Source organism: Pagrus major, chromosome 21, assembly GCF_040436345.1.
Source record: "Pagrus major chromosome 21, Pma_NU_1.0".
Taxonomy (NCBI): Eukaryota; Metazoa; Chordata; class Actinopteri; order Spariformes; family Sparidae; genus Pagrus; species Pagrus major.
In genome coordinates, this window is record NC_133235.1 from 17,224,430 (window position 1) to 17,233,875 (window position 9,446).

The following is a 9,446-nucleotide window of genomic DNA, read 5'->3' on the forward strand; positions in this document are numbered from 1 at the left end:
CTGCTTGAAAGGCTGGGTGGCAACTGGGAAGGAGCAATAAATTCTCAGATTCTTTCTGTACAATGCACAGCCATCCATTCTGTGAGTGGAAGTGTAGTAAACAACTGAAGTGAGCCCCAGTATCCTGCAGGCGAAGGAAATGGAAAGGGCAGGCCCGTGAAATGCCTCATTGACCTTTAGCAGGGTGTTTGGATGTGAGTGTTGGTAAGAGTATAAACAGTGAACAGTGCTATCAGATGTCCACTCAGGCACTCAAGGCTCATTAATATCTGTCACAAAGCGCTCAGCTAAAATCTCTGTGAAAAGAACACCGTGGCCTGTTTTCAGGAACTAAAAGGAAAAGCTTTGGGTGGATACGCAATATGGCAACGCTGACAAGTGTTTTTAATGCAAGGCTTCTCAACTGTCAGAGCTCGATATGGTGGAAGGAAGGATACTTCTGATTCTGCACAACTGATGTTTCATACACCAAAGAGTCAAGTTAAGTCAAGTCAGTTTTATTCATACAGCACAGAATCACAAATCACATTTGTCAGGAAAAACGCCTACATTTTCTAAGTGTTTCATTTGTCACACTTTACCTGAGTTGATTTAACTAACATCAGACTAATTGACACATGAAGGCTCATTAATTTTATAATGACAATAATAAAATGCATTGACCAGTGCCAGATGTTATTTCCTCTTTTCCTGGCAGCTCCAAGGGTCAAAGCAGGGCTATAATGATTATCAGAAACAGCCTTTATGGCCTGATAAAACTTGTGTGCCATCTGTTGGGGACTTCCATACACATAAAAGTCAATGAGCAACAGCAACACTTTTGCCTTTATGCTGTACACCAACAAAATGTTCTCTAAATAAAATCTAGTGTTCACGTTTCAGGCTAACCACAGACAGTGAACAAGATTTACTCTCTGAATCAGTATAAAATGTAACACCAAAACAAACCTTGTAGGTGTACAAAAACTAAAGATTTTAAATCTTAAACATACTACAATAAACCTTTAACTGGTAATAAAACAGTCCCTCTATATGACCTACATAAGCAAACAAGTCCATCAGCTAGAAGATTGGCTATTTCTGTCTAATTAACTCCACCAAGGAGGTCATGGTTTCACCCGTCACTGTTTGTTGGTTGGTTGGTTTGTCAGCAGGATTACACAAAAACTACCAAATGGATTTCCACGAAACCTGGATGGAGGATGGGTCTTGGCCCAGAATAGACCCCATTAATTTTTAGCACGGATCCAGGAATTTTTTCTCACTTTTTTTAACATTGTGAGATAGGCCGTTTTTCACAAATCAGGTGTATTTATCTATGAGAGAGTACAATTTGATGCAAATCCTAGATCTGGTGAGCTGGGTAAGCAGTGTGATTGATACAGGACTGTTGAGTTTGACGTTGGATTAGGCTTGATTTCATTAATGGGGATTGTTGGACCTTGGCAGAGGCATTAGTTAATGTTGTTGCGCCATCATCATTTTCTGTCCAAAGGGGCCTCCAGAATCAACAGAATATCTGATCTGTATTTATGTCAATACACTACTCTTAAAAATAAAGCCATGGATTTCTGCAGGATGAGCTTCAACGGTTGCATCTTATAGCACAATAATTCACTTGTTTTGGTGTGTTATTTCAACCTTTTTGGTTAAATGCTGTTCTTAATCACTTGGAATTTTCTCAGCAAAACTACGTGGATACAAACTGAGAACAGGTTATGTAACAACAATGGCAATAAAACCCTTCATTCATCAGCTGTCATTGAAGACTTAGTATTTCTCAACATGTTAGTGTCAATGTGAGGGGCTGTTCAAACCTTTAAGTGTTTAACAGGCCAGACTCCAATTACAACATCCTAAGGCGACATGCGAGATTATTTTATGGGGAGATCTGTTTCCTATGAGACTAAGAAAGACACATTTCATTTGTCTACCACCTCTACATATATGCATTTACAACTTTTTGAGAATTTAAGGCAAACCTATTCAACTTCTTTTTTGTAGGGTCAGATTTGAAAAAAGTGAGGTACCAGGAACTGGACTTTTAAGATCCCTATGTCTGACCTGTAAAGCTCGTATTTAAATGTGTTAAAACCATGCAATTATTATTATTTTTTGTTTATTAGTTTTCACAATTAAAATATAAACTACTGTATATATACAAAAGTACAGCAAAAAAAAAAAAAACAATGCACATTTTTAATCTTAGGAGTAAATTGTCAGTTTGATTCTTGTAAGTTTCCTCTGCTAAGCCCAAAGGGCCAGAATAAGGTTGTTAAAGGGCTGCCAGTTGAATAGGTCTGATTTTAGGGACTCTAACTGCACTTGTTTTAGTTAAATCACAAGTATCTCCAGCACTCCCTCTATGAAACCCCTACATCAGGTGGGGTCACACGGTTAGACTTAAATTTCAGCAACATAAAAAAATCCTCACGTTTATCACGAACTCTTGGGCGGAAACCTTTCAATGTTGGGTTGAAGTAAAAGAGAAAAAAAAAGAAAGAAAGATGAGCTGCAGTACAAAGGTGAAACACGATCCATGATCGGGTGGTTTATAAGAGTGCCTCGCCTTGCCTCACCTGCACAGACACAAGACGAGAGCTTCAAATCACATGTACATCTGAGCATTCAAGGTGAGTTACCTGTGATCCTAAAACGAGACACTGAACTCTGTTCTCAGTAAGATTTATGTGATTTGTGTCACTTTTGATAGGGTTATTATTTACTTTTCTTTATTTTACTTAAATATGTACATAAATGTGTCAGATTTATTTTTGTGTTTTGTGTTTTATGCCTTTAGTAGAAAAAAGAGCACAGAGTCAGTTAACAGATGTGATTTTCACATTATCACATTAATGTAGCTTCTTACGAAAGTTTAATATTATTTTAATACCAAAAGATAAAAAAAACTTAATGTTTAAGATCGATTGTTTTATTCAGCATTTGCCCAACGCTCCTGTAATGTACAGAGACTAAAGAGATTTGTTCAACAATCGAGTTGTAGAGTTAAAGAGGTCAAAGTTGTTAGGTATTATAGAACACACATGTGCATGTTACACCCAGAGAGCTGATAGGAAATATTTGTTCAAAGCTCAAGGTTTTGAATGTGACCAGGGAAGGTGTGGGAGTACAATAATTACAGAGCAATAAAGCTTATTGCTGGTAAACATTTGGATTCTTTGCATCCTTCTGGCTTCTTTCAGATTTGAAACTACAGACTGCACCATGGGGTTCAACACGCTGTTTTTCCTGCTGATCATATCTTGTGTTTGCCTTGCATTGTCACAAGGTAAGATACTGTAAAACAGGACTATTCAATAACATATTAAATCGGACCACATTTTAGAACCAGGAAATGTAGATAAGCCACTCATTTTCAGCAGCCTTTTAAAACCTGTGTGTAGTATGTGTATAGCTAGTTAGTTAGTATGTGGTGACTTATATACATGATATCCATAAGCTATATGTTATGTTTACATATTTTTTCATACATGAGGTTTATGTATGCTTGACCACTCTGAGGTTGCTCCTGGGCCGGATGTGGCCCATGGGACGCCAATTGAATAGGCCTCCTGTAAATGATCAGCTTGTATCTGGCAGGACTGTCACATAGATGGCACATAAAACAAATGTGAACGTACAGCAGAGATAAAATGGGGGTCAATCAGGCAGGTTTATTGCTTAAGTACCTGCGTGGGCAGATGTGGCTTCACTGTGTACTTTTGTTTAGTGCATTTAGTAATCCCTAATTGTGTCGATTACCTGTCTATTGATTTACTTGATGTAATGGACTTTGTCTGAGTTATACAAGTAATGTTGCATCAATTTCTGACTCTATTGCTGGATTTCTGATCCTCCAGTGGCCTATGATGACTGCTGTTTGAAATATGTGACAAGAATGAGCCATGGTGCAAAGAAACATGCAGTGGACTACAGACTGCAGGTGCCAGATGGAGGCTGCAACATGCCTGCTATAATGTAAGTAGACAATAAAAACACAAGACTTCCACAGTTTTCTATGATTGCTACTCAAAATTAACATCTGTTTGCATCAATTATTCTCTAGCTTCAAAATGAGGAGGGGGCGCAAGATATGCACAAACCCCAGAGACATGTGGGTCATAGAACTGAAGGAGAGGATTGACAACATCAAAGCCAGAAAGCAGGAAGGCAAGAGACACAGGAAGGTGGGTGATGACTGAAGTTTTTGCAAAACTTTCCATCTTATCAAGTCATGACTGTCTATAATTGAGTCCTAACAACCTTGTTTCTTAAATTGAGTGAAAGAAGAATGTTTATATATTACAAAATAAGTAATAAGGCATTTACTGCACCAAAATCAAGAAATGAGATGATGAAATATGAAATCTGCTCTTCACAGCCCGGTTCACAACGCCCGAATAGAGGCTGAGGGCAGCCGCCTGCAACAATGGTTCCCACTGTTTCCTCCCTCTGCCAAATCTTATCATTAAGCAACAAGCAGTTTTATGGTGTCTTGCTGGAAGCCAAGCGAAGAAGGCTGGCCAAGGAAATGTTGTCGCACTACTTTCACTTTCACTGTGCACTAAGACAAAGGTCAAAAGCTTGGGTGGAATCGCAGAAGCGATTGGACTACTGATTCGATTGGACACCACACACTGCATATAAGATATATATGCCTAGCATGGCTGCTTGAATGAACACATTTGTGACCGCTTTCTTGCCTTTTGAGACATCAGATATTCAATAAACTGTTAATTAATGGTGATGGATTGTAAAATGATGATATATATTTGTAAGATTGAGAGTATTTCTTGCACGATGTTGATCAAACACTTGTTTATGTGAAAACTTCAATTGTTAAATGTAAATGCCTCTCTGAATGTGTGTCATAGAAAAGGAGAAACTGTCTTAATTGTCTTCTTAATGGTTTATATGTTGGTCTTTTTCATACATTTTGTATATAGATTTTATTACAGTATGTTTGTTGTCATATGAGCATTATTACAATAAACTTGCCTATTACCATCCACTTCGTTTTTTTCTCTAAACCATGAGCATCATATAAAAGAAAGGGAAAGTTATCAAATTGAATGAATGCAGACTTATACATAAACCTTATGTGTTTATTCAATTATTACATATAAAGTAACAGTCAACTTCATTACAAACATAATGTGCTTTTTAAGTATTATACACAAAAGTAATGCATTTCAAATGAGTTATTCTGTCTCCTATAATAAATAACACATCCAGCTGTTTAAAGCAAATACAAGCAATTATTTGACAACCTGGGAATATGACTCAATTATCAACTGTCCTTCTCTACTAAAGTTTTAATTTATTCACTATGGACTATGTTCACTATAGATATAGACTCATCAATATGGAACACTTTGCACTAAATGTGACCCCTTACATTGAACTCATGTGATGGAATTAGATGGAAAAATAACATTAAAATACTTAAACTCAATGCTTTAGGCAAATTATTTATTGAGTGTACTATCACCAGCATTGAAGTGACACTCACCATTTTAAACAATGTTTCCACCATCCTGTATGCAAATGAATTCACAAAGAAGTTAATGTGAATGTGGGCGGCTTTTCACATGTTGTGCAGATATTATAGATATAGCTTTCACAATTTCACACACTGTTTCCCTTTAAGATGCATAAAGTCATACATTTTGATGCACTGCACTGCAATTTTGCACCACACGTTTCTTCTACATGTTTCTTGTGTTTCCCTGCTTCTCAGCCAATGCACGCTGGGATAAGATTCATCCCCCGCTGTGACCTCGAGCAGAGTAGAACATTTATGGCTGAACATTTCTCTTTATTTTGTTCATTCTTCTCCTCTCTTGCCATGAACATTTCACAGACAGCAGGGCTTTGACTGCTTTGCATAGGATGCACAGCTAATTAGACCAAACAATAAAGACGTTAATTCAGCAAAATCCCAAAATTTGATTGCAGCTGCAGTGCAAAATATCTGCAGAAAGCAAGCAAAGCAGGCACACAGAGAGCTTCAGAGAGGTATCTGTGAATGCGTGGTGCTGATTTACAACCTGCAGAATCTGATCTGACATGATGCTGGATTTACTCACTGATCTATGTTTTTTATGCTCTCATTTTCATGGGTATTCACAAGAACTGCTGGGACATGCTGCTGATAAAATCTTTCATTGAGTAATGCAATGTGTTTGACTAGGCTGTCTGTGGAGATTGATGACTTCCACACATCCGTGCCTTGCAGAGACTTAATCTTGCAAAATTTGGGTTACAGTGTGCCTCAGTAACAACACTATCAGACAGTACAGGCCTGTGCAGTACACTGTATTAATTATTTGATGTTTGTTGATTAAAGGAAAGGTGTGAGTACATCTCCTCGTCTAATGTACATGTGACTGACAGGTGTGTTAAAAAAGTTTAAAAGTAGGGCAATCAACGTTAAAAACAGAGAATCCTCCACACACGCAGGTAAAGTATTTGTTTGAATAGGCAGCCAACTTTGCCCAAAGGCAACACTGATGGACAACTTGACAAGTACATAATAATTATTCTGACATTATTGGCACATACAATATTGATGGACAACCAAAATTGCATTGAGTATGACTAATGGATGCACCACCTTCAGAGGTCAAAGAATTGGGTTGCAGCTTGAAAAGGATTTTGGTGCCGAGGCTTCGTTTCTTCTTGTTTATATGACAACAATGCTGACAAATTTGCTCCACTCTTTGCTCTTGCATGCTAGGGCAGAAAGAAATAGCTGTCTGGCATCGTGACCAGAAACTTTAGCCCTCTTTTATCAAAGGGAAAAACCATGAAAGGAAAGTATGAGATGGAGAAACAATGTGTGCAAAAAAAATCCCTTTGGACTGAAACAAACACGATGAATTACAGGAAACGGGATGATTGAGCACCAGAAAGCAGAGAAAATGACTTTCTGAAGTGTTGCAGGAGGTTTTAAAAGACAGAAATGAAAGTGTTTAAAAGTTGCAGCACAGACTTGTTGTTTCTAATTGTTGAATCTTTGCCACCTTCATGACAAAAACAACCTGTAAAATTCATGGTAACGAAGTCTGTACATGTTGACTCCTGAGAGTGAAAAGTAGAAAGGGCAACAGTTAAAGGAAGATGAAAGCAGTCGTAAAACATTGCACACCACAAAGTTATTTGGAAATGACATTATATTTATTGTCATAATATTATGTCGTGTTTAACCTAACTCCAAAACTGTCAGAACGGTTACTTTCTTCCACCATGAGCTGTGAACTGTCTTTGTCAAATCATAAATCTCTGGACTATTTTATGCTAATATGTGACAGAGATATTTTTCACCATCATGAATGTAGTGAGTAGTGTTTGTCATTTTTAAAGGTCAGTAAAGGTCAATGTGCTGTATGTAGGTTTCAGGAAATCTCTTGAGATCAAAATTTAAATATTTATAGGTACATATATATATACACATATTTTGACTTTAAAAAAAATAAAATTACACATACAGTACATAGGAAATATATGGCGATACAAGAAAAAAACCCATCAAATTCACAATTTTGAAGAAATAAAAAGGATCCAATTTAACCACTTCCAGATATAAACTTCACATCCTGCTTTGAATAAAAGCTCAGTATGGACATTTTGTGAAGTTTTGCATTAATATCTACATACATAGATCTACAATAAATAAAATAAAAAATAAAATTCAATGGAATCCATTTAATTATTTTATTAAAAACATAGTAGCTAACACAAAAAATAAATAACCTATCGTCCAGCAAATTTAATGTATTTACTAAAAAGGGATTCTTCTCTTAAAATGAAAAATCAGATCCCTATTAGTCTTTCTCTGATTGACGTTTCATTCATGTATAAAAACCACCTTCATATGGTTTTGATTTTTCCACATTCCTATTGCCTGACTAAAAGAGGGATCTCAGGGTCACTGTCAGCCCCCTTGTGAAATGTCTTTCATGCTCAGTTGGTCATGCTGCTCATACTGTAAAAACATTGGATTTAATCATAATGTACAAATGAGTGCCAAGAATAGTCACAGAATATGCCACCGGGTCTACACTTGCATTCACAGTGACTCACATGAGAGTGAGCATGAGAATCTTACCTTTTACCATTGCTAAAAACAGTAAAGTTATTATAGGAATAATTCAACATTTTGGGATATGCTTATTCATCCTCTTCATCCAAGAGGTGATTAGCCTAGCTTAGCACAAAGACTGGAAGAATGGGGAGACAGCTAGCCTGGCTCTCTCAAAAGTACGACCACTAGCACCATTACAGTCAGTAAGTTATATGTTGTATTTGGTGTTGATGAATCAGTTTATGAATCTGACCAGTACTTTCATGTTTGGCAACCTCATGTGACAAAAAGACTCTGGGAAGTCATTGCATCTTCCTGTCGTCTAACAAGAATTTTTTATAGGACGTAACTTTCCCTCAAACCAGACATTTTGTTTTAATGGACCGGTATGTAAGATTTAGTGGCATCTAGTGGTGAAGTTGCAGGTTGTAACCCACTCAGCACCCCTCGCCTCACCCTTCCCGATGGTAGCCACTAAAAATATCAAAGCCAACTAGCTAGCCAGTGTTTAGTTTGTCCATTCTGGGCTACTGTAGAAACATGGCGGTGCAACATGACGGACTCTGTGGAAGAGGACCCACTTCCTGTGTAGATATGAGAGACCCATTCTAATTATATACTAATGAAAACATAATTATGAATACTATATTCCATTTCTGCCATTGATCCCCCTAAATCCTACAAACTGGACCTTCAATATTGCTGTTTATGTATGGATTAAACAAACAGAATACAACGTGTTGATTGTGTTAAAGACGATAATGCGTCGTGACAGCAAATCCATTGTTTTCCTTTGGTAAGGTGTGCCTGGGCTGTGTTCCCCTCTTGCTCTGTGAGTTGTGTTTTCTCTAGTGGTTTTTAGAAATTGAAATATTTTCAGCCTTTTCTGCAAAAGGCGCAGAGTCGCACTACTTTTTCCATTAATTGCACATGATGGCTGGTTGCGCACCCCGCCCTGCTCCACATGCGCCCAGTGCTGTTTTGTCCAAAACACACTTTTCCAAGGCGCGTTGAAGCAAGGCTCTGTGTGATCAGGGCCTCAGAGGTGCTCATAGATGTATCATTGTAACTTTAGTGACAGCAAGACAGGTGAAAGTACAACTGTAAACAGCATGAGACTAATGCAAAGAAGAAATAAAAACCAATAAAATAGATTAAAAAATATACAATAGCTAAAATAAAATAAGAATTTGATCAAATAAATACAAGAAATTAATTACAGGGAATAGAACATTTTAAAGCATGAATATAATAATCTCACTTTAACACACAAACATGAGCGTGGTATCGATCTTCCCATCAAACTTTTGGAATGAAAGCAAATAAGCCCATTTCGCAAAATGTTTTTTAAGAGGCTAAA

The 9,446-nt window shown here is 37.2% G+C and overlaps 1 protein-coding gene across 1 annotated transcript; it reads left to right on the forward strand.

Annotated features, from left to right (window-relative positions):
- The first annotated feature begins 3,225 nt into the window (after positions 1–3,225).
- ccl25a (chemokine (C-C motif) ligand 25a) lies at positions 3,226–4,468 on the forward strand. The gene is made up of 4 exons (XM_073492122.1): positions 3,226–3,289; positions 3,861–3,978; positions 4,067–4,187; positions 4,382–4,468. The coding sequence occupies exons 1-4, from the start codon at positions 3,226–3,228 to the stop codon at positions 4,409–4,411; spliced, it is 333 nt and encodes a 110-aa protein (XP_073348223.1). The 3' UTR covers positions 4,412–4,468.
- Positions 4,469–9,446: the final 4,978 nt, after the last annotated feature.

Bases quoted from the DNA above. Each gene is read 5' to 3' on its own strand.
- ccl25a (XM_073492122.1), top strand. From the start codon at position 3,226: ATGGGGTTCAACACGCTGTTTTTCCTGCTGATCATATCTTGTGTTTGC. The intron at 3,290-3,860 runs GTAAGATACTGT...CTGATCCTCCAG, and splicing joins TTGCCTTGCATTGTCACAAG to TGGCCTATGATGACTGCTGT. The intron at 3,979-4,066 runs GTAAGTAGACAA...ATTATTCTCTAG, and splicing joins TGCAACATGCCTGCTATAAT to CTTCAAAATGAGGAGGGGGC.